Genomic DNA, 25929 nt, shown 5'->3' on the forward strand with positions numbered 1-25929 from the left:
TACTCTTTGTTTCATTGATTCAGTATCAAACAAAAGCAGAGCCTCAAGACAGATTGTGACTGGTGGTTAAAGGGTGTCTTACTTTTAATATGCGTCCGTTTGCTCCCGCCTTGAAACTCCCTGTAAAGAGACACACTTTTACTGGGAAGCAGCTGCAGAGAGGGTTTGGGAGTAGCTTGGCTTTAGTTAGCTGGATTGACTGAGATTAGAAGTTTGAACCAACAGCAGGAATTTCAGTCACCTTTTAACAACTTAAACAAGTTAAGTGAAGAAGAGGCACAGGTTCTTGTTTGTTTTTGTTCAACCACCATCCTCCAGGACATCTTTTCAAAGGAGGCGTTGCCAGATGTTTCCCATTCCCATTGCCAACCATCCCAACACTCACAAGTCCCCAGAGAGGCCCTGATCTTAAACAATTAGCTCCAACAAACACAGTTTGCTGTGAAAAACTGCATCAACAAAATACTTTCATCAGCTCTCCACTAACATGTAAATAGAAAGTAAATGGGGCCTTTATTCAGCTGTAAACTGATTGGTCTCATCATACGCTAGGATCAAGATAGAAACTGCAAATATGATAGATGAGATGAGATGAAACTGCAAATCACAGATAGTCAGCTACAGTTTGGGCTCTTAGGTTGCCGCCGCTTTAGCTCTATGCTCAGCCAGGGAAGCCTCTGCTATTCTCCTTGTGTTGCACCATGTAACACATGTATGTGTGTGTCCACATACCTGCGTGCCCAGCCAGTTGTATCCAGGGATATTTCTTCTTGAAGGACATGACAAACGGTGACCAGTGGACCATGTTCTTAATCTTCTTCCAAGACTTGTGCTGCACGCACAAAAACACACACAAACACAGTAATTACACTTTACAATGACGCTTTGTCCGAAGTTTAACCATAAGCTCCAACACACATTGCTCTGGTTGTTACTGTAATCCTGACTTCTTGAGCATTGGCCTGAGCTTATCTACCCCTAAACCTGTTTAAACCCCACTTTCTGTGTAAATATATATTAATTAATATAATTAATATATAGTAATTAGTCAGTGTAATGTTGGTATTTGCTCTTCTTCTTATGCAAAAATAGCTGAAGTCATTACTTCAATCATGCTGATTGATTCACAAAAAAAACAGACTAACTGTAACATTAATCTTCTGGCTCATCCGATGAGTTTTACCGCTTTGTTTAATGGCCATGAGCAAATTGAGTCTTTAAAACACACACACACACACACACACACACACACTGGGTTATCTCTGACTGTGGGGGAGCGGCCTGCTTCTCCCACACACATACTATTTTTTTTATTTTAGACTATTTTAACTAGACTCGGGAGGATCGAGCTGGGGTTTCCCCTGGTAACACACAGACACACAGATACACACACACACACACACACACACACACACACACACACACACACACACACACACACACAAACAAACACAGTGTTTCTCCAAAAGGCTCTCCCTGTCCCTGGCAGGGACACACTGAAGTGCGGGACTCCTGCCACACAAACAAACAAACACAGACAGTCATTCATGAACTGGGGCATATATGCTGTCTGACACACACACACACACACACACACACACACACACACACACACACACATGCAGCGTTGTTGTTTCGGCATAAACAAGCCTTCTCTAAATCAAATCCAGCTCCTTTTCCTCCACCATCCTGTCTTTATGATGAAAAGACTTTTATTTCAACTGTATTAATATTTAACAGTAGAAGAGCTGCAGCTGGAAAAACATCCATTAATCTCTGTCTATTTAGGTTAACTGGTAAAGGCAAATTACAACAAATATTGGATAAACAAACTACTCCACATTGTCCCTTAAAATCCATAAACCAAACCCCTCTTATCTCTTAGAGCATAAATATTTTCTGTAGTTGCCCCATAAGGTTTGAATGTGCTAATTGTGCTGCACCTCATTGAAGCTACAGCAAATCACAATCTTACTGAGTAAAACATTGAAACCCTCAAACAATGTTTTTATGGCTGCAGCATTTCATCAGATGGAAAACCTCCTCATGTCTTGATCTGTGGGTTTAAACAATGCTTGGCTGTACAACACAGAGACGGAGAAACCAGAGAATGAAGCAGCACTGGAAATAAAGAAAATCCCAAACTTTTTAGGGTGTGATGTCACACACAGGAGATTTCCACTGGTCTGCAAATACCAGGAGAAATAATATTATGTCTACAAATAACTAGAGAGGAGAAGTGAGGAGAAGATAAGAGAGAGGAGGACCAAAGAAGGTGATATATAACCCATGTCACATATTTCATCAGCTGATAGCATGACTATCTATGGTTAGACGCATGCACACACACACACACACACACACACACACACACACACACACACACACACACACACACACACACACACACACAGCCACACAGCCACACACATCCCCTTTCTCTCTCTCTCTTTCTTTGTCTGTCCAAGGTGGCATAGAGTCGATTGAGGGGGTTTTCTCTGCACCAGTGGAGGCACGAGAAAAAAAAATTAAAAAAAATAAAAAGTAAAACACACTGACACATTCACGTGCGTACAGACCATGTGGTGGAAACTGACTAAAGGGTGGGTCAGCTGAAATGGTTCAGAGAGCAGCCAGTCTTATCACCTGCATGTCATCAGGGGTGTTAACATTTGCCCCTTAAAACAGAGCGGTTCAGCGTTTCTTAGAGTCACACTGAACTGATTTCCATTAATAGGCAAATCCTGACATGACTCGGCAGCTTCTTGTACTTCAGCTTAACGAAAACAGAATGCTTTGCTTCAGTACGGTTTAAAGTAAGATGATCTGAAGGATAGAGGCAGCATCCAACAGAAGCTTTTACTGGACATCTCCATGTACCAGCATGCAGGTTTGACTAGAAACATATAAACTGTGAGCTTTCACTGAATAAATAAAACATAATGGCACAAAAAAAAAAAAATCTTAGTCACGGTTTCTGTCTTGTGTTCAAGGAAATACAGCAGGGTTTATGTTTTGTAGGCCATCAGAAAAGGTACAAATAAGTCAAACTGAATGACTCTTTTTTTCCCCACCATCTGCAGCCAGTTAGCGAGAAAGTAAAAGTATCAGGCTGCAGCTTGGTGAGTAGCCAACGGGTTTGCACTTTCTCCGACCACTCAGAATGTCATGTTTCTACCGTGTTGCCGACTGACAGCTGCCGTGTGTGAGCTGCGGAGGGCAACAGAGAGAAAGTCTGCAGCGTCTCAGGATTGAGTAACAACACACATTGTAACGGTGGAGATTCAGAAATGCAATGAGAGGCGAAGAGTGGTTTCAAACTAAAGGCTTTAACTATCACAGAGATGTTGACAGCAATAATATTGCTCAATAGAACCTAAGTGGAGTCGAGCTGTCACACATCACTCAATAAGAACTAAACCCAGTCACAAAAGCACGAGTGAAATAAAAATAAAAGTGTCAGTATACTGTGACAGTACCTGAAGGAAGCTGCTGCGGAGATGGATGATGGTAATGATAAAGATGGCTCCGACTGACACAACAACACTCCACACTAAATAGAGCCATGTAGACCACATGGTGACCGATGGGCTTTCAGTCATTCAGCTGGACAAACTGACAAGACTTATCTGTCCAACTCTGCTGCAACACACCCAGACTCTTCTCTTCTGTCTGCTGGCACCTCAGGCTTGCATGCTCCTCTCCCCATGCCCCTGCAAGATTTACACGTGTGTGTCCGAGTGTGTGCATGGATAAACAATTGTGGATCATTTGATTGTCAAAACAGAGGGCGAACATAATCTAGACATGCAAATGTCCACGGAGGTCACACCATTGCGAAGACCTAGACGGAGCTGAGTGTGTGTGTGTGTGTGTGGGAGCGAGTTTAAACGCACATGTCTGGAAAAACAGTAGGTTAGGTTAGGTTAGGTAGTTACTTTATTAATTCCCAAGGGGACATTTTTTAACAGTGGAAGTTGCGCCGAAAAGCAAACAGAACCCGTATGTTTGTGTTTATGTTTTTCGACTTCTACATGCTACATATGTATGAAAGCATGTTTGCCGTGAGTATGGCCGTTTCTGTATGTGAGGATGAGACACAGAAAGATTGTGACAGAAGTTGCAACACGGGCTAGAATAAACATAAGGAAACATCCGAAAGAACCTGCTCTACGGTGAGCTATTGAAGTTACGACAGTGCACCATCAACGTAATTCCTTTGGATGCAGCTCTGTGTCAAAAACGACACCTGAAGTTTTATAAAGTAAAAAATGACATGCACATCATTAATTCTGGACATTCTGTGATTTTGCATCATCTTGTGATACAATAGTTTCACAGCGAGCAGATGATTATTGCTTTTGTACGCCTGAGAAATAGTTTGCATGACTGAATTTACACTTGGATTGCAGCTAACATTTTCCTCATCAATGAACAAGCTGATTATATTTTTTAGTCTATAGAAGCCCATCACAATTGCTGTTATATGTGACATACTTTGTTTAACAAATCCTACAACTATTTAAGTTACAGTTATTTAAAACAGAGAAAAAGCACAACTGTTTAATATTTTTGCAGGACAAATGACTTCAATGGGTGATTATCTTCATGGCTGCAGATACATTTCATATCTAATGACTAACCAAATAATAAACTGATGCAACCTTTTTACAGCAGACCTATCTGTCTCTGCAAACAGTCAATATAATATAACCTTGGACATTGTTTTATCACCAGATCCCCACAGGAAGAAGTGTGGATGTCTTCTCCAGGAAACAATTGCTCAAAACCTACTGTTCAAAGTAAATCTCTATATTCAGTTTATTCAAATGTGGCCTTTGCAAATGCTTGTCTCTAGTTGTACTATATTTTACATTTAACTTGTTAAGTTTGCATTTAAAAACGTATGGGAAAATGGACATGCTTGAATTGGCAAAGTTCCCCTGCTTTCTCGGCCTGAAAATACCCTCAACGTCAGCTCTCATCTTTCTCTGGCTCACTACTCTCCGGCTGTCTCTCTCTTGTCTCTCCTATCTCTATCCCCACAGCAGCTGGATGACAAGAGGAGAGCAGGAGAAACAGTAAAGTTTCCATTGAGAGAGAGAGAGAGAGAGAGAGAGAGAGAGAGAGAGGGAGGAAATGGTAAGTGAAGGAACTTCTTGCAGACAGGAAGTGGGGGGGGGTTGCCGCTTGCCTCAGCGACAGTATTTTCCACATCCGCCGCTGACTACAAACAAAAGAAAGAGAGAAAAAAAAGGCCTTGCCCTGTGTAAACAACCGAAAGAGCACAGAGTAAAAAAGAAACACTGACTTCTTGTTGGCCCCTTGGTTATCATCTTCAGAAACTGCATCGTGTTCTTAAACACACACAACTGCAGATATGCTTTCATACATTTGTATGACGAAAAGTTACTCTCTCACCCGCAGTATTGACATTGTGTTGTCACAAACAGTCTGTAGAGATGTAGGGAAATTGGGTGTCTTCTTGCTGGCCAGGAAAAGTGAGGTTAAAAAGGGCAACCAGCTGCCACTCATTTGCATGCAGGGAGTAATGAAGGAAGAGGGGAAAAAAAAAAAAAAAAAATTGTGGCAAAGGGTAACTTCTGTAATGTGAAGAAGCATGGGAAACACTGATGCATGCTGATGTTTTCAACAGTGAGGAACTGAGGAAACAACAAGTCTGATATCGCTCGCCACAATGTCCCCTTGCAGATACAAAACACTGCAACTGAGTCTGCAAAGTTTAGGCTGAGAGGCGCGCGCACATGCGCGCACACACACACACACACACACACACACACACACACACACACACACACACACACAACAATCAAACACTCAGGCAAAATTAAATTGCAGGGAGTGTGAAGCCGGCTAAACAACGTGCTTGGAGAGTGCATGATAAATCTCTTAGCAACCAAGGCTGGGCAGTGGAACAACAGCTTTGCTTGACTGCTACAGAAAGGTGAGAAAAGGGGACACCAAAAAACCGGGTTAGATGTCTGCGGCGCGGTTGTTGTTGTAACTACATATTGCATTTAGATCTAGGAGACCTATTTCCAAATTGAGAACACGATGGAACATTTAAGAGCAAATGTAACTTTAGACTGAAACACCCTGAATTAAACCAAACACAGAAGTGTCACGAACAGGCTGATAAAAGCATGATGACGATCAGATAATGTAAATATAATCCCGCAAACACTCTTACAACCATTACATTTAAAAGTGCATCCTGTGGCGCTCCAGCCTGTGTATGAGTTGTACTCTACATCCCCTTTTTTTGCAAACGTGTGACAGGCAGCAGGGTTTCCCCAACTGCACTGGATCCAACACTCTAACACACAAAATGTCAGCTTCGGTCACAGCGGGCCGACCTGACTCCTCCACGCCTGGGGCAACGCAAATATGCACATGCATGCTCTCTCACCAAACAAGCTCGCACAAAAAACACCAAATAAAGAATTGGCCGGTGTTTCCCCTTTCACAGGGAACCAAGCAGGCACTCTGTTAGCGCACACAAGAGTTCGACGCACACCCATAAACTTACAGACTCTGACACAAACACACACACACACTGTACAGCTGTGAGAGGGAAACTCGGTTTGACGTCACAGGGTTGCTAGGCGACTGGCCGCCGTGGTAGTGAAGATTTTCCACTGCAGTACAAACACAGTGTGTGTGTGCTGATATTTTGGGCCGATCCACTTGAGTTACAGTTGTGGACATAGAAAAGAGTTTTCGCTCAGCACAGTGCGCCGCTAAAACTCCTTTTTTTGGTATTGGAGATGAGGTTGGATACACGGTTGGATTAACAGAGGATAAACCTGGCAGGGTGAAGATTAATGTTTAGGTCAGTGTGTGACCGCATTTCAAAGCATCATATAAAAGGGATGTGAGTCAAAGTACAGCAAGTTACAGTAGGCTTGTGAAGAAAAAAGAAACTGTGTGCACACGGTTGCATATAATGGCACAATAAAAAGTTGTAGAGTGGTGTGTACAGAGGGTTTGTCATTGTGTGTGTGTGTGTGTGTGTGTGTGTGTGTGTGTGTGTGTGTGTGTGTGTGTGTGTGTGTGTGTGTGTTGTACAGTTTACAATAACAGCAGTATGGGGTGTAGTCTTTATTCCGAAAGAGATTTATATAATGCTTTATAATGGGGTCAGTTTTTTTTAATTGGCACATCTTTTTAACAAGTGAATATATATCGACATGTGTCCAAAAATTCAATGCGTCCCAAGCTTTACATGAGTACATACATGAGTAACAACACACCACCTGCATCATTTATAGAGCAACTTTCAGAAGTCCTGCCCCACTTCCGTTCCACTGTAATTTCTGCTCCACGAGGTTTAGTTTCTTTCACCAATCTTTTTGAAAGCTGAAACATGATGCTGGAGTTTCTTCTATATTCTCTGACCCTTTACCAAGCTAAAGTTTTGACAGCAAATTTTCTGCAAGTAAAAAAAACAATACAAATACAAAATAATCTGACAATTAATCTACTGGTTATTTAAAAATGTCACAAAAGAGTGAGAAACAGTCAGTTAAATTACTGAAGCTTTAAAAAAAAAAAAAAAAAAATTGGGACAGTCCAGTTTTTTTGTGATAAAAAAGAAGGGATAGCAGTAAATCTGAATTTTTTTAGAGGCAGAAACCCATAAACATTTAATGATAAATTAGTTGGGTAAGCATTTGCTGTGAATTAGTGTTAATTAATTGATTGACTGTTAAATGAAATAAAATATACGTCATATTTGCAAGCTCACGTGTGTAAAATCGAGTTATGACTGGTTGAATCTGATCTATCCCATTATTTTTGATGGTTTTTATACATCATTTACACACATACATGTTAATGCTGTTTAGCCAGACTGATGTTTTGAGTTTTATTTGGGGGTAATACTTTGACTTAACTTCCTAGTGTTTGCATTTATATATATCTCTATGAAGTTCCATCTGCAGCTGTTTAATTTCACTCATCTAATGAGGGTGGATGCTTTGAGAGAAAAGCAAACAACTGACTGTCATCTCATTAAAAGTGGAGCTCTGCTGCTGGCAGTCTTCATTTTTCGTCTTCGGAAGTCAACTGAAATCTTGAAGAAAGAAGAAAAACACACAGATGCCAATCTATGGCAGGTGTCCTTTGGCTGTAAATTTATTAGAACCGAGGAAACCCTGGCAGCACATACAGTATGTGCCTTCCAACCTTGGAGAGATGCCAAGACGTCAGTCAAAAGATCAGCCGAACAGTGTCTATATATGGCTCGGCTCAGATTCCAGCTTCGGCCAGTGAAGTGTGTCCACTCTTCAAAATTAGTTGACATAATCCAAAAGCTAATGGCCATAACAAAACAGATGTGTTTACACAGAAAAATGAAATGTCAGGCTGACTTGGGTGACTAATTCAAAAGAGGCATGTATTAATTAAACCTTTTTAAGAGTGGTGAATTCATTTGTAAAGATAATGGATGCAACCACAATGACGCAGAGCTCTTAAATCCAGAATGTACACTTAAAACTGTGACAAAAATTTCTGTCTTATATTTATATTTTACAACAAGCATGCAGGACATTTTCATTTTCCTGCACATTTTTCTGCCCTCTTGGTGTGTATATAGTAGTGCCAGTGCTACAGTTACATATCTGTATATTTCCTGGTGCATCTTCAAATGTTTCATCATACAAAACATGTCCTTAAAGTGTGGGTATCATATTTTCCCTGTTAAAAGACAGATAAAATCAAGTCTCTCCTGCACTAAATTGGGGAAATGTCTCTCTTAATATCAGCAAAGATAAAATGGCTAATATACAGTACACATTGTACAACTTTTTCTCATCTCTCTGCCAGTTCACTTGCTCACTCGGTTTTTCTGTATTTCTTCCTCTCTCTGTATCACTCCTCTTCACTCTCTCCCTCTCCTCTCTCCTACATACCTCCCACACAAGCAAGCATGCTTTATGTGTTTCTGCACGTTTCTGCCTTTTGCACACATACACCAGGCTTCCTTAAACGACGGATCAGGAACTGTGACAAGCTACAGACAAGAACATGAACGACCCGCATGTTTGACATCTCGTGTGCTTTAATGAGGGAAATCCAGACTTTTACTGAGAACTATAAACTGTCCTTCAGTTGCTTTGCGACAGCCAGCGAGAGCTTCTGTCTCTCTCTCTGTGCCGGGACAAAAGCAAAAAACATTGACCGGAAATATGCAAAGAGCAATACAAAACACTATTCAAATCCATCAGCCAAATTAATTTAAACAAATGGTGACCTGGGACAGCTGGGATATTGGTTTAGGGCAGGTTCATTTGATTACAAATATGCAAGAAAAATCAATCCATTTGCACAATAGTTTGTTAAACTACCCTCTCGTGATTTTGTGATGTTACACAATAACACATTCAAAATTAGTTTGTGTTGCTGCTGCTTCTTAAATATGAGCACTTCCCTCTGAAAGCCAGAAACCAAAGGAGAAACGATTTTTGCAGCTTTAAGTCCTTAAACAGGGACATTGTTTAAGAAACAATGGTAAGATCAGTTATACAATCCTTTGTTAAGTCGTATTTCAAAGCAGAAGTGAGGTGGCCTCATGAACTTTTCCTGGCTACAAATAAAAAGATATCCACCCACCCACCTACATACACACACACTACAAACCCAAACAGGCCTCAGCCTCCTCTTTGAACTGAATCCAAGAGCAGGCAGAGCCTAAGTGTGTGTGACTGGCAAATTCTCCTTTCTTGCCTCTTTTCTATCACCTGCACGGTCTCTCTCTTTCTCTCTCTCTCTCTCACTCTCTCTCACTCTCTCACTCACTCACACACACACACACACACACACACACACACCCTTGTAATACCCACACACTAAAACACTCACCTTACGCACACATAGGCCTCGCGCACTGCGAGCCTTGTTAGCGTGAATATCAAAAGTTACTCAGGCAGAGAGCTCAGGCCGACGTGACAGCAGTGCCCAGCAACATGCACAGACACATTCAAACACACAGAACCAGTTGAGGCTTCTGGTGTAAGTTCGCCAGGACACGGCCCCCGGTGTTTCCCTACATGCATACTCTATTTTAACTACTATACTCAAGCGATTATAGCTCCCTTGTGTTATTTCAATCCATATGCCAAAAGCACACACTCAGTGACACACGGATACTTCTGGTTTATCATTTTGGTTTTGTTGGGCCCTTTTTCTCCCCCTCTCCCTGACCTTGTTATATTTTGTTTGGTTTTATCCCCGCATTCCTTACTCTACTGTTTACGACTGTGTTGTGAATACAAGGATTTCATCATTCAGTCAAACTGATGGGAATCGCTTTATGCTGTGATTTTTGCTGTTTGTGGAAAACAATACAGAGATGGGAAAAACACACACACACACACATACACACACACACACACACACACACACACACACACACACACACACACACACACACACACACACACACTGACTGATAAACAAACACTTTGCTGGAGGACTGGTGTCAGAGACTCATGTCAACACTAATGCTTTCCAAGGAAATATAGTTGCAACATCGATGGACTAGCTAGGTTTTGAGTTTGTAGTGTAGCCAAAATATATGTTATGTAATCACCTCCTGTCAGAGCTTGCCACCATGATATTCACTCCCATTTTCTACTTAAAGTGTCACTACTGGGCAGAGTTACTTCTAGTTTGCAGACTTTCCAGCTCTGATCATCCAATGGAGAGACATCCGAGTTTAATGTAAAATAATGGTGTGTTTATGCGTTAGCTAAAATGGGCCTACACTGTGAGGGCAATAAAATAACTTTCATAAGCAGAGCAATACAAACTGTCACAATTATAATTATTATTATTTTTTTTTTTACAACATTCCCGTCTGAATAGTTTATGTACCCCCTGGCGAGTTTGCTAACATAACAGCTTTTTAATGCTGTGCTATGGGTCCACTGAAAGGAGAATCAAACTGAGTTTACTTCAGCAAGTGAGTGCAGCACCAGAAAGAAGTCAGAGAACTCTGTGAATTCACCCGTATTACAAAAATTAAGTAACTTTAACAAAAAACAGGGCAGATATTTGTTTCATTATAATGTATTAGATGCTGTAAGTTGGCCAATGAGCCCCTGGAGTATTTTTTGAAAAGACTATTACTGAGCGCGGTAAGCACAAAAGATTTATTGGACTAACTGTAGCTGGTTTAGTTCTTTAAGTGTAACAAAATTCTTGGCTATCCAAGTTTCCAAATGTCAATTCCATTTAAATAATATAATATATATATATATATATATATATATATATATATAAATAGCATCCACTGAATCACAAGTAGGTTTTAGAGACAGGCACACAAACAAGCACATACTCTTAAGTTTCAGATGTACTTACTGCTTTCTGTTGAGAAGTGAGGAGCGCAGGGTTGAGAAGCTGCTCTCCTTTCTCCGTATCGCTGGAAATATCCTCCTCCGACTCTTCCCAAGAAGAGGAGAAACCGGCTGAGGAGGCAGAGGAGGACGACAGCTTCCTGAGAGAGTGAGTGGAGAAGTTCGGTCCGGGGCTAGAACTGGGGCTGGGGGTGCTGCACGGTCCCTGGTCTGAGGCGGGGCCTTCAGAGGTTTGAGGCTGGCTCTCCAAACCGTGGTCAGTTATTATGACAGCAGGTATGGAGGGAGGAGTGGAGGGAGAGTGGTTGGAGGTGTGATCAGTGATGTCCAGCAAACAATGGGAGCTCTCAGTACAACCAGGTACAGTTTCAAGGTCAACCTCCGACCCGTTTCCGTCTGTCTGGAGCAGCATTTTAGGACACGACTGGTCCTCCTTCTCATCCCTCACTTCTCTCTCGGTCCGTTCCGTTTCATCTTCCAACATTTGTTTGTTTTCTATCCTCGCTCTCTCTTTTTCACCCTCCTTTTCTCTCAGTACGCCTCCCTCTTTCTTCTTTCCATCTGCCGCTGCATCTTTGTCTAATGTCTCGAGGGAGCCTTGAACAGACAGTCCGTCTAAACACGGAGTTTGCGTTGCTGTTTCTGACTGGCAGACATTTTGATCAATCAGTGTCTTTTTCTCCATATTTGTTTTAGTTGCATTGCTGTCCTTCTCACCTTTGTTCCTCCCTTCACTCCTTTTTTTGTCCTCTGTTTCTTCTTCCCTTTCTCTCCCATTTTGGACGACAAGGGGAACTTCAGTCTGTGGTGGGTGTGTCATTGAGGTTTCAGGAACTGTGTTTCCTTGGCTTGGGTGGGAAGGGGTTTGGCCGATCGCTCGTCTGGGAGACCGAGGGCTGCGCTGGAGCTCAGTATTAAGCACCTGGGCACGAATCCCCGAAATGTGGGCCTCGAAAATGCCCACTTTCCCCCTGACCTGAAAGACACACAGAGAAAGAGAGTCTAATTGCAGCTACAGTTTGGTTTACTTGGTCTAACTGTAGAGATGTTTACTTTGATGTATTTTTTTCACATTTGGCTTTGGCAGCTTATCATTTCACAGGTGTCCTGTTATCAGCAGAATCTGCTCTGAGAAATATAAACTGACATGAAAAAAAGCACACAAAAAACGTCCTAATACATCACCAATATACAGACAATGAAAAAAGAAGGAGCCCTGACTCTACTAGTTTCTATCTTCTGGCACGAAACAAACTATTTTGAAAATTAACTGTTGGCAAGCTACAAATTCAATGTGTGACTTCACAGTCTGCAGTTTCACAGAGAACTAAAGTAGACCAGCTTTACACTGAATTTAAAGAAGCAAGAAGAGAACTAAGCTTAAATATGAAACTGAATTTAAACCTATAAACAGTGGTCATGTGTAATCACAACATTTATGAGAAATACCACATAATTCAAATTCTAAACAGTCAATCTTTAGCCACCTTCAGTCATCAATGCATAGCAAACAAGCACAAACAAAACAAGGCTCGTAAACAAAAGTCATGCCAACTCACAAATGTAATTACTTGAGCGATTAAAATCCGACTTCATGCATCATGCTGATAATGTTGAGCAATAAATGGAAATGGGTTACATTACAGAAAATGATCTACATATATCTAACCTCAATTTAACCCACAATTTATTAGTTGCCAACTTCGTCTTATCTATTTTGCATAAAAAGCCATAGTGTTTCATACATGGTCCTGCCATATACAACATTTTGACAGTCTTTTTCTAGGAAGACCTGGTCAGGACGGCAGAATTATATATTTGGAACAGTTGGAACTGAGAAACATCCATTAAGATTAAAATATCAAAATCAACAGCCCTTTCACAGAATGACAGGGACTTGAAGTCAACTTTCTGGCTTTCCTATCATAAAATAACAACAAAGAAACAGCTGAAAACTGTATGAGTCCAAACACATGTAGTTTACCATTTCTTCCTTTTACTCTGCTCGGCTTTTAAAGCTTGACTAACGATTGAATTTCAGGATTAATCAGCACCAGCTGCATAACAGAAGTTCTTACAGGCACTGTAATGACTTGGCCAATAAATTAAATGAAGTAAATCCTTCAGAGTTTCAACACTTTGCTCTATCGCTGCATTTTTAGATAGAGAGAGACAGAAGGGTAAATGAAGGAAGTATGAAAAACACAGTTAAGGAAAGAAAAAAAAAAGAGTCACACAGAAAATCACCTCAACGTTCTGCAGCTCTCTGTGGATCTGCAGCAGCTGTGCCTGGCGTCTCCTCTCCCGCCTCTCTCCTCCTCCCGTCTCTTCTCCCCTCTCCTCGTGCCCGTCTCTTTCCCCTCCCTCTTCACCACCGGGCGAGCTCAGTCGTCGGACGCGCTGGCCCACATTAACACCCAGGAGCTCCGGGCTTCGCGGAGAGGGGGAGCGAGCACGAGGTGTGGGGCTGGGCGAGAGCGAGGACGAAGTAGGGAAGACAAACGTTTGACCAAGGGCTCGCGGGCTCGTCTAAGGAAAGACAAACAAGAAGGGAGTGGAGGTGTGCCAAAAATTATTCATAACAAGTGAGGGTAATATATAGGTTTAGAGACAATTATGGTCATTCGATATCTATCTTACAGTTCCTTACATTAGCTTTGTCTATTGTTTTTGGTCTTTTAGTGTAGATAAACTTTACAAAACAACTGGAAAGTACGTAAAAAGTGTTGTTTTTTTTTTTAGCTCTCTCAGGTTGGATGTGGGGATTAGGGTACCTTGGGGCTGGTTGGGCTGTAGAGACCTTCACCCAGTGCTCCCCCACCCAGTAACTGGCAGTAGGTGCTCCGATCCGGAACTGGCAGCACGGGTCGGCCGACTGGGCTGGTTCGGACTCGAGAGGTGGCACTAGAGGAGCCTGGCTGGGTGTGAAACTGATTACTACTGCAGAGAGGAGAGGAGAGGAGAGGAGAGGAGAGGAGAGGAGAGGAGAGGAGAGGAGAGGAGAGGAGAGGAGAGGATTACAACAAACCAATCACTCAAGTTCATGGAAATGAGTTCTCAAAGCCTCTCAACAAAAAATAATTTAAAAGGGGAAACTTTTGGCATAACAACAACTAATACTATAGAGAGTGTCCATCCATTTTCTTCCACTTATCCGGGATCGGGTCGCGGTGTCAAGCAGGCCAAGCAAGTTAGACAGTGTGTTATTGTAAATTGCTGACACAAGAGTTATTGAATGCTCTGTAATGTATCGGAAAGACAGTAATCTTGCCCGTCAGGTCTGACTGCTTCTCAACAAACCATAGTAACTAAACACGTTTTAAGTATGTATTTCCACAGAGACATGTGAAACTCACCTGTTCATAACTACAAGGTTCAGGTTCAAGGCAGAGGCTGCCATCCCCGCGGCCAAGCCAGGGGCTCTGAGTGCCGGGTACACATCTGACAATGTCCCCTGAAGCTACAGGGAGGTCTGGAGAACAACTTTCAGTGATTCCTCTGCATCCAGTCAGCAGCAGCAGCAGTAGCAGTAGCAGCAGCAGCAGCAGCAGCAGCAGCAGCAGCTCCAAACTGCTAGAAAATCTGTACCGCCACAGAAAATAAAAAGACCAGGAAGGTTCAATTTATTGTATCTAATAGCTGTAATCATGAAAAATAAGTATCGTCAAATCATCAAATAAGAAGACAAAACAGTCTAAATAAAGGCCCTTTTAGAAAAAGGACAGATACTGGAAGTCCAATTTTCCATTCCTGGAAAACCATCCCTGACTTCGTCATGGACAAAGCCGATTATTCATGCAGTTCTGCTGTTAACCCAAAATAAAGATGTCATTGTTCGTGCTGGGAACAAAATAAATGAAAAGTAACAGACAGAAAGTCAACGGGGGAAGTAAAGAAGATAGGTAGAGAGAGGAAGACGAAGGGATAAATATAGGGTGAGTGAAATGTTTCACTCTGGTAATCATTTTCCTTTTATCCTGTCAATGTTCCATAAAAGCAGAGATTTTTATGACGCTCATTTGAATCAAACAGCTGGTTTATTACAGAGTCTGCTGTTTGAACTTGTGATTTTACACCATACTGTCTTTGAAACTTCTTACAGGTTTAAATATTAAACTGTATGAAAGTTTTTGTGCTTATTAACCCAACTCATCTTTGTCCTAAAAGGAGCAGTGACACGATCAACTCTCATCATCCTCCGCTCTGCTCGGTCCTGTGGCACCAAAACTGTTTGTCTGAAATTTGCTCCTGTCTTCAACTAAAATAACTTCAAGGTAACATTCTTTTAAGGAGAAAATGAGGGAGGCACATGGAAAAAGGGCAGAGTGATGGCGATAAAGAGAAACACGCAGAGAGGGAGACCGAGAAAGACAAACACAGATAGAGTGGCAGCAGATTGAAACAAAACGTGGTATGAAGAAAAGATGGAAAAGTGGAAAAAAGAGGACAATCCCTTTGAATCTCCTTCTTATGAAGTGATGCAGATAGAGAAGGCCAGAGATGCTCTTCTTTTTGCAGAAAACACACCCACTGTAGCACGTTTTTGGTTCCATGTTTACATATGTTCTTTTGTATGTTTATGTGGAAATATTACATCTACGTTTTCAAACACATTTTGTACTGAATAGAATCCAAATCAGCTGTAGACTTAAGATCATTTGACTCAAAATAAATGTTGATTTTGAGAACAATCCTGTCCTGGGCTTTCTATTTCAGGTGAGCAACAGTGTAAGTGGCTATTAACCTTTTCAGAAAGCAGGCCTTCATTTTCCCTTCAAGATGAACTGCAGGAAGAATAAGTAACTCTTGAACCTGCGATTTTGCAGTGTGAATTTATTGGACACATTTAGGCTTCTTTCAAAATTCAGCTACAGCTAAATCCATCTTAGTTTTTTCAGCGGTAAAGTTTAAACTCTGTATGATACGTTGTGGTATAATGTCCTGCCGTGAAATAAGCTATGCAAATAACCTTCACTGTGCAGTTGATGACTAGTGTCCGATGACCAGTGGTCGACGCTTGCAGAGCGGTTCGCAGCTTGTGTTTCAACATGGTTTACTGCCGGGAACAAAATTCGACTTAAGCGTTCAAACATCAAACGTGTAATGTCCACAACTCAGACACATGACTGATTCTGAAGAGTGGGTTGACTTACAGTCTGTTTTGTCCAACATGTGATGGTCATTCCTGGTGTGCAGAGCAGTGAACAATCAGACTACAAGCCGGTCTTTCTTTATATTAAGACTTTTGAAGGGAGGAAATAATATGTAATATTTCAGTAAACTGGCAGTGAAATGGGATATGCTGCTCATAACATGGCCCAACAGAAGCAGAAACACTCTTTTCACATCCAATAATTTGTCTTGCAGACCAGTCAACAAAACTAAAGCCCCAAAAGCCTGGAAATCAGGAGCTTTTCAAATCTTTTTCACTCCACTACTTGGGCTCTCTCAAGCATACAGCTATTCTTGTCATGTGCTGAGCTGCCAGAAACTTGTGTTTTGGTTCCTGATAAATTAAGACATCGGGTCGTAAACCACGGGGTAAACATGGGGTTTCCTCGTTGGGGTGTGTGACGCAGTTAGAGAGAGGCAGAAAACAATCTGAATGAACACTAGTGCTGCTTTCTATCACACCGTATAATCACTTCACTTGGTTTATTAGACACAAAGATCCACTGAGTTTCAGTGATAAAAACACAGCAGCCTGCAGAAGGTATGGGGAGTTTGAAGGGAGTTTGAGGGGAGTTTGAGGGGAGCTGGATGGAAGACGGAAAGAGAAAGGAAGGAAAGAGAGGTGTTTACAGGCTATTTATGTTCACTTGTCTATTCTGAGTCTTTCATGCAGAAGTAGTGGATTTACTTTCAGTGAGACAGCACAGAGTGGGTAATGAAGCAGCACTGGGCACCGGGAACCATTTTCACACAGCATGCTGCAAATACCATAACAGCAACCCAAATACTTTTTTCCCTCTTTGCACTAAAGGACCGTCTCTCTGTGTTCTCAAGTCTTGCTAGCCAAAAGGTCCAACGACAGAGAAGCAAACCGTCGCCTCATCATGCGTATACACAGCGCTCATTTCAACTTTTTAAGGCAACACAAAAAAGTCCTGCAACTGCAACAAGAAAAAAAAGAAAGTACTGTTGTCACTATACTGGCATTAGTACAGCACTACTTCAGTGTTGTCTGTATTTCAGCACATCTTAATGTCAGATTGAGTGGGACTGTGTGAGCAGTCAAACTGTCCACTTGCCTACACAAGTGGGCAATGAACCTACACACAATAAGGCTAAAATAAAGACGGCTGATGAAAAAGTTTAGAAGATGTTGGGGATGACTGCTCTTTCTAATTTATAAGCAGATATTACAAGGAGGAGGTTGAGTACAGCAATGCGAGGATTTATATTACAAAGAGATGTTATACATTTGTTTGGTGTGTCAAACTGTTTAGACAATTAAATTCATTTTATATTTCCGGGTATGTATGGTTATTGTCGACCATGTCAGACATAAATGAGAATCTTTTTCATCAACGTCATTTTTTTCATTTGGTCCACTAGATTGAACAAAAAACTGACACTCCTGCCTAATTAAAAAAATATAGCATTACCAGTTTCTTGACAATTTCCATAAACTTCACATTATAAATATATGGATATTTAAATATAAAATTATGCCATAACATAAGATGTTATCCATATCAGCTACTGCCTGCTGACACCCAAAGCTCAGTAATAAAGCTCTGGGGTTCCCAAAAGGGAAAAAGGACTCCATAGGAACTTAAGTGGGATCCAAACAACATCAGACATTATCAGCAATTATTTTGATGATTAAATATTGGTTGAAGTCAAATTCTAGGCAAATATTTGGCAGGTCCATCTTCTCCAGTATGAGGATTTTTGGACTGTTGGTGACAAATCAGGCAGCGATTTGACAAAGTTTTGAAAAATAAGATGGGCATTTTCAAACATTTATTAGAGTAATACAAATTAATTGGCAGATCAATCAATAATAAATACACTCAATCTAATGCATTTGATTAGGTAACAATACGGTAATTAAGTGAAATATTATCTGTTTTGTAAAACCCTCTGTCTGTTCCAGCTCTCTTTTTAGGAACAAACATTGCTGTAAACAACACTAAAGCAAATTTAAACAAATCCTATTTCAAATCCTAATTTTTTTATTTTTTTATTTTTTATTTTTTTGTCAATCGCATGTCAACATTTGAGTCTCAGTTCTTCCAACATATTTAAATTGAGTTACACACGGCTGTTGAAAGCTAAGCCAAACAGATCATAGAAGACATTTGGAACAATTCAGTTCAGATAAGTGGAAAGTAGGTGGTGTGAAAGTGTAATAAACTACATGAAACAACAACAACAATGTGTAGAGATGGAGGTCCTGACATGACAACAGGCCCGGTGTGTTCTTACCTCAGCCCCGTCCCGTCCTCTCCACGCTGCTCCGGGACACTTTTAATTAGTTATTGCCAGACACCAGCAGTAATAACCCGAGGATGAGTCCCCTCTCTCTCTCTCTCGCTCTCTCTCTCTCTCTCTGTGTGTGTGTGTGTGTGTGTCTCACACTCGAAGCAGCAAAGACAGCAATCTCCGTGCACCAAAACAATGCAACAGTCTACTCCTCTTGTTTGCTTTGAGTTTCTTCAATGATCCGACTCGTTCGAGTCGACGCATCTGCCGGGTGTTTCTGCTTCTTCACCTTTTCAGCCAAAAAAAAAATAAAAAAATCCTCCTCCACGGAAGAACACGTTTTCAAAAGGTCTCTTTCTCCCACGATCATATGCTTATTATTTTAAGGGGTGGGGGGGGGGAAGAAAAAAAACAACAACTTAGAAGCGTTTCGGATCGTCCGACGACATTCCTCTCACATTTTGCCCTCAGGAGAAATAGTTTTCAGGGAGGTTTTTGTTGTCATGCTGTTGCCCGACACCTCCGTGTTCGTAGTAAAGCGCTGTTGATCTGCGTGTTTGAAGCCGGAAGCGACAAGACGGACTCTCTCTCTCTCTCTCTCTCTCTGTCTCTCTCTATCTCTCTCTATCTTTCTTTCGCTCTCTCTGTGTCTCTGCATGTGTGCACGTGCATTGCAGGGAAACCCTCAGCTAAACATGCACAAACGCGTGCGTGAACTTAACTGAAAGTAGCCAATAATATTGACTTTGAAACAGAAGTGAAATAGGCCGACTGCACAAAGTAACTAACGAACTAAGTACATTTCTAAGCGTTTCTATTCAATGCTATAAGCAACTTTATTCTGCACTCCATATCAGAGGTTCATTTCTTACTTTTACTCCACTACATTCATTTGACAGCTTTGGTTTCCTTATAGATGAAAATTTAAGACAGTGGCTAATATAACAAGTTTTGTTTTTTTTTTGTTTTTTTTAAATACAACAGTGTATAAGATGAAACCAGTGGTTTCAAACCTGTTTGGCTTCTGAGGTCTTACCAAAATCAGATAGGGTCACATTTTAGATGTTTATGAGTTGTAAAGAGCTCCACCGAGTAAGGATTTTTCCCTAAATTTCTGATTTCAGTAAATGTGCGAATTATCCAATAGCTCGCCAAAAATCAAAGATTAACAATATCAGAACGCCAGAAGGCCTGTGGTGTCTGCAGTGGCAGCAACAAAAACTCAGATGTAGGTGAATTTTGGGAAAGACTTTGGTTTAAAGAACGCACTCCATTAGATAATCAGGAGGTTGAGATATTGATTACAATCAGTTTGAAGAACCTTTTGCTAATTTTCTTGGTAAATAACAGTCATGTGGAGATGGTGAAGGCTGTGGATGTTACCAGACTTAACACACCTTTATAATGTTTAGATACAGTCATTGGTAAAGTGGTTTCCATGTTTTCAAGGCTGACAATTTCTTTGGGAAGACACCAATAAAACCTCCCTAACACCTCCAAACCAGGTTTCAGTCCAGCTTGTGGACATTGCAACAGTGGATCAGCTTGTTGCCATGGATACTTGAAGATGAGAGTGTTTCCAGTGCTTCCACTTGAGACAGGAAACACTCATGTGAAGTTTGTTTGAGATAAGTGGGGGCAGAGTCTAAAACAGGTGGCTGCTGCTGCTGGACAAGGATGAGTTGAATGTTTTTGTTTTCTATATTTTTGTAGAAATATGACCTTAAACATCAGAAGATTGGCACATGATTCCTTTCAGTGGATACAAAGAACCCAATAAAAGAAATGTGACAAAAACGTCATACTTAGTCATTTATTTATCAAAGTAAATTATCCAATATTATGTATTTGTGAGTGGCAAAAGTATGTGAACCTTTGCTATCAGTATATTGTGTGACCTTCTTGAGCAGCAATGACTGCAAACTGAGCAGAATAGCTTCAACTTTGGGATGTTGGTGGGTTCCTCACATGAACTGCTCACTTCAAGTCCAGTGTTTTACTTTCTCCAAACATAACACTTCTCATTTTAACCAAAAACTTCTATTTTCATCTCAAATATACGTTAAACATTTTTCCAACAGCTTTCTGACTAGTCCCCCTGGCCTTTAACAAACTGCAGACAGACAAGCCACTCATGGGACAGCAACAAGGTCTTGAATTTCCTCCATCTGTCTGACTGTGGATTCGTGGCGTCTAAGCTCTTTAGAGATGGTTTTGTAACCTTTTGCAGCCAGATGAGAATGGACAACTCTTATGAATATCTCAAAAAATCTCCTGTTTGTGGCATGATACACTTCCCCAAAGGTGTTGTGAAGCCCATACTTTGATAGAGCTCTGTCCTTTAAATAAAACAGGGCAATTGAAAAAAAAACACCTTCAAAAGAACTGCTAATACTAAAGATTCACTTACTTTTGCTACTTACAGATGTGTAATATTGCATAATTGTCCTCAATATACATATAATATTTTGATCTGAGTTGTTCAAAGGCCTTATTTGTTATCTACGTTAAGCACTTGTGTGAAAATGTGATGATGTTTTAGTCACATTCATGCAGAAATAAAGAGAACACTGAAGGGTTCACAAACTTTCAAGCATCATATACAGTAATGAAGCCCTGCAGTGATATGACATCATTCGATTAGCTGCACATGAATAACATTAACTTTTTTGATTTCATAGAATTTGAATTCCATACCAGGAACACTTGACATTGGTTGGGGTGTCATAAATCAGCTCCAGTATTTAGCTCGGGTTAGAAGTGTTTCTGCTCCACTCTCTTGGAATGAAATACACAAAATCCTTCACATTTTTTCCAGGAATTCTTTGGTATGAAAAAGAAATTAATATTTCCCCTTGTTTGTCATGTGGATTCAGAGTAGACTCTGGTGATAGGGAGGGGAGCTGCTGTCCTCTAGTGGTCTCTCAGTATTTTGCAACCTGGCAGCAAATCCTCAATACCTCTGTTCTTTAAACTCACAGTTAATATAGATTGTACAGTACCATGGATGTTGCACAAATATTGACCTCAAATGAAAATACATAAACACATGATACATAACAGAGGACTCCAGCCTGGTGTACTGTTGTCAGTTTATTTGGAAACATAATTTGCATGTTACAGGGAACTAACAGGAGGACCAAATCTTTCAAATAATTTGCTTAAAAATAACTTTCAGTGAAATTCATCAGTCATAAGGTGAACCTGTCTGGTGTGATGCATTCAGGAATCAAGGCACAGTGGGACTATCTGTACATCCATTAAGGCCCACAATGTTGTGGTATATTACATTTCCATTTAAATCTGGCAGTGGGTTTAAGGGCTTCTAATACATGCCAGCATGGTGTTATAGTGTCGCTTGGGCTGAATGATTCACAAACAAGTCCATCCTCTTCCTCAGTCATTCTACAAGTGACCAAAATGTGATATATGCCATCTAGAGGTTGAGCACATAAGCACAAAGAGCCATTATGAGTCCGATTGACATTTTTGTGGCACTTATGTGCTACACTGTGCTATATCACACATGGGCACACACAAAACAAACACAATTAAGCTTTTTAAATAAAAAATAAAAAGAGTAGCTTTCTTTCTGTCTCTTACCCTGTCTCCTGCTACTTCTATGTTTATGACCATTCCTGTGTTTTTATCTATCTGTGCATCATGCTGTCCCTTCCTTACCTGAAACCTGATCCTGGAGTCTAGAGTTACCACACACACAAAGACGGGTAAGAGGAAGAGAGCTGGTGGCTGACATCACGTAAAACAAACAGGTGTGAACTGAGGGAGAAGTACTTGTTCGGTGTCTTGGTGTTTGTTTGACACACACGAAGACAGGGAGAGAGAAACAGAAGGAAATACTGAATCCAGTCAAACTCCTCGTTACAGCTGGTTATCAAATGTCCGTCAGGTAAACTGCAGCTTGATGTGTGTGTGTTCATTTGAACGCATTATGTTGTGTTATCATGTTTCTAGCAGAAAGAGGCTGTGCATGTGATTAGCCTGAATTGTGTGTATGCATACTGTGGCATCATGTTGTCCATAGAATTAATCTGCATGCAATTTATCGTACAACATTTTGAGATTTACTGGCAGAAAAAAATGAGGGATGAGGAATCTCCACCACACTGATCACAAATGGTGGTTTGTACCTAATACTGGATGATACACGGTGCATTATTTAAGGTAATATACCATATCGTGCTTGTGCATTATATATTTAACATGTGTTTTTTATCACTGAACTTTTAAATGAGAAAAAATAATATGGCCATGTTTCTATTTTGCCTTTTAATAACATTTTCCTTACATAGTTGGGCAATGTTGTGGCATTGAAAATAAGTGCAGAGAAGTTTGAAGGACATGTTTCAGTTGTTTGCAGAGCAGAAGACACCTGCCACACCTTTTACTTCAATATCTGAGGAATATTTTTAGGACATTAACTTACAAAACGTTTTGCTTCACAAGTGATCTACAAGACAATAATGATGATTTTTTGTTTTTGTTTTTTGTTGTTGTTGTAATAACGGGTTTCACTGGCTGATTAACAATGAGGCTGTGGGAAAAACCTGATGATTTTATCAGAAATCAGATAATCTGGAATGTTTTGGTTGGAGTTTCACTTCAATAATAAATTTTGTTGATTGATGATTATGTAACCCTTCAACTGATGACTCACAAGGATTTTATTGATAAGCAATGATATAGCTTCATGTAAGAAATAAAAACAGAAAACAATAAATAAAAACATGATCTTGTTTTAGCATGCTGATACACCAGTGTAGCCTTATAATGTTTAAACATTAAACCACACTCATAACATCTCATCATAAACCTTGTAATCAAGTCAATTTTGTGCATGAAACATGCTAAAACACTTCTTGATTGAGGTAAAACCATTAAAAGCTGGTGAGTTTAAAGGGCATATTTAATAATATTGAAAAGAGGACTTGTTAACAGTAATCACATCTGAAAAATATATGATATTGCAGTCTTAAAGCTTTTTATTAAGATACAGGGCTGCTTGATTGAATGATTTTTTTTTTTTCTGAAGTAAGAGCTGCAGGATCACTGGACGATAGCAGATTTGTCCTCAACACGGCACAGTCTCTCCTGTACAGTAGCTGTTCCAGTGGGCAATGTTTTGCTGTCCAGATGGCTGTGTCAGGGTAATTCCCCTCAGAAGTGCTCGTCACTAATCCTCCAGGGAATCTGCGCTGGCTTGATCTCATGCCCACATGGGAAACCGTACAGCTCGCCTACTGCAGCCGCCCGGCTGTGGAGGACTCTGAATTTGTCACAGTGAAGCCTGTTAGCTTGTGGACACTCAGAACAAGCTGATGGTTTACAGCGAGGACACAGCTCTCCTGGTGGATCAGCTCCACACTGTGAGCCTATAGCCAGTCAGATTACCTGCTCAGTGGGCTGTAGTCAATACAGAGCGCAGTGGGAGGTTTCTGTAGGACAGAAGAGGAGGTGAGGAGGTGAAGACACACAGGAAAGAGGAGCGAGCGACCGACAGAGATCAGGTCAGGCTGATTAGATTAATCTCAGTGTGCGAACTATTTCTGCAATATGGGACCTTTGATAATCAGGTCCACTTTTCTGACTTTCATGACTTTTTAAAATTTCTTTAGAGGTCAAGAAAAGCCTGGATGAATAGCTAATCATAGAACCCTGTGTTTGTTATTTTCCGAGCCGAGAGCTCACTTAGACATGTAAAACAAACAGAACCTAGACAAACTTTTATGGTGGACTTACTGTCTTAGAGATAATACCAATTCTCTTGAGGTATGTTTATGTAGATATATGAATTTAAAAAAAACTTTTGAGCAAATCTATTTCAGGGCTGCTAGCCTTAAAGGTTTGAAGGCTTCGGACACAGAGGGAGGTGACTTTAATTCACATAGCCCTTTATTATTTGCTTAAATGTTCCTGTGTGGATGTGTCACATTTTACTCTGCTAACATTATGTAAACAAAATTAGATTGATACAAGATCGTTTGCTGCCAAACCAGAGAGGAGATCTGCTGTGCCTTATCTTTTTCTCGTGGCTGGTCAGGAATCTGTTGTGTCACTTTCACTGATGAGCAGACAAAATAAAACTGGATTATTTTTAGCCCCCCTCTTACTCGCATCAAAATGTATCGGGATCATGAAAATATAACTACACAAAGAGCCAGTGAAATCTGCTTTATCTAGGTAATGCAATTGCATGAAAATATATTATACTCCCTCATTTCTTGACCTTGATTTTTAAAGCACATCCAGATGAGACATGCAGCTGCAGCTTGATGTGATGTGAAATAAGGCCTGGGGTTCAAAGCGATGTCCGATTTTCTGTACTCATGCTCTCCATTCCTCTGTGTCTGTGTGCACACGCTCCTCTGGCCTGCTTTGGTCGGCTTCGCTGCTGGATCCATGGTGCTGCTTTACTGATGGTGAGTCCATTGAACCACACTCCACATACCTCTCAATAACTGGAAGGCAAATGTGAAATAATGTGATGACTGACTGTCAAACTGTCCCCTTTTTGTTGAGGGTTTTTGTCACAAAATCTTTTGTTTAGTTATCAGTGTTTGACTCGTTCATCTTTCTAGTTTATATTACTCTGCTGTACATGACTGTTGTCTATGTGTGGCTGTTTACTCATCCTCTTTTGTAGATGTCAAATCTGCATGCTGCCTCCCACTATAAGCCAATTACGTGAGCTTGTTTAATCAGGGTGTCGGTGCTGGTGTATATGTGAGGGTGTGTGTGTGCAGTGGCAGTAGCCATGCCTTGTGTTATGCAATAACCAGTTTGTCCCTTGTGTGTGTGTGTCTCTGTGAGGAAGAATGATCTGAGAGGAGGAAGAATAACTGAGTGAACATAATAAAATAATCAGTCAATATGGCCATCATCATTAACGATGTCTACTCTGTTGGTTGATAATTTACATGATATTAAAGTACTTGACAAAAGCCTGTGCACAGTGCACATACAACCAATGCATCAGGTTTTCTTCTTGTTTAGGCCTATATCATATTTACATTACTATATTATTACGGCGTTTAATTGTCTTAATTTAATGAGCGTTCAAAGATTCAAATCTTTCTATATTGAGACTTATGGA

The 25929-nt window shown here is 40.7% G+C and overlaps 1 protein-coding gene across 2 annotated transcripts in view; it reads right to left on the reverse strand.

The window, feature by feature from the left end:
* itpkb (inositol-trisphosphate 3-kinase B) overlaps positions 1-19363 on the reverse strand; it is a 27860-nt gene extending 8497 nt beyond the window's left edge. The window contains exons 1-7 of one of the 2 annotated variants that reach the window (XM_069158445.1): positions 18819-19363; positions 14741-14966; positions 14159-14321; positions 13632-13913; positions 11389-12360; positions 733-832; positions 83-120 (exon numbers count right to left, since the gene is read on the reverse strand). In XM_069158445.1, coding sequence (XP_069014546.1) covers positions 83-120; positions 733-832; positions 11389-12360; positions 13632-13913; positions 14159-14321; positions 14741-14784 — 1599 coding nt within the window. In that variant the 5' untranslated portion in view covers positions 14785-14966; positions 18819-19363. Of the gene's footprint in view, positions 1-82; positions 121-732; positions 833-11388; positions 12361-13631; positions 13914-14158; positions 14325-14740; positions 14967-18818 lie in introns of both variants that reach the window. The other variant, XM_069158444.1, reaches the window with a different exon arrangement.
* Positions 19364-25929: the final 6566 nt, after the last annotated feature.

This window comes from Embiotoca jacksoni, unplaced genomic scaffold (assembly GCF_022577435.1).
Source record: "Embiotoca jacksoni isolate LCO1_2020_lvr unplaced genomic scaffold, fEmbJac1.0.p SCAF_23, whole genome shotgun sequence".
In the NCBI taxonomy this organism is placed as follows: Eukaryota; Metazoa; Chordata; class Actinopteri; family Embiotocidae; genus Embiotoca; species Embiotoca jacksoni.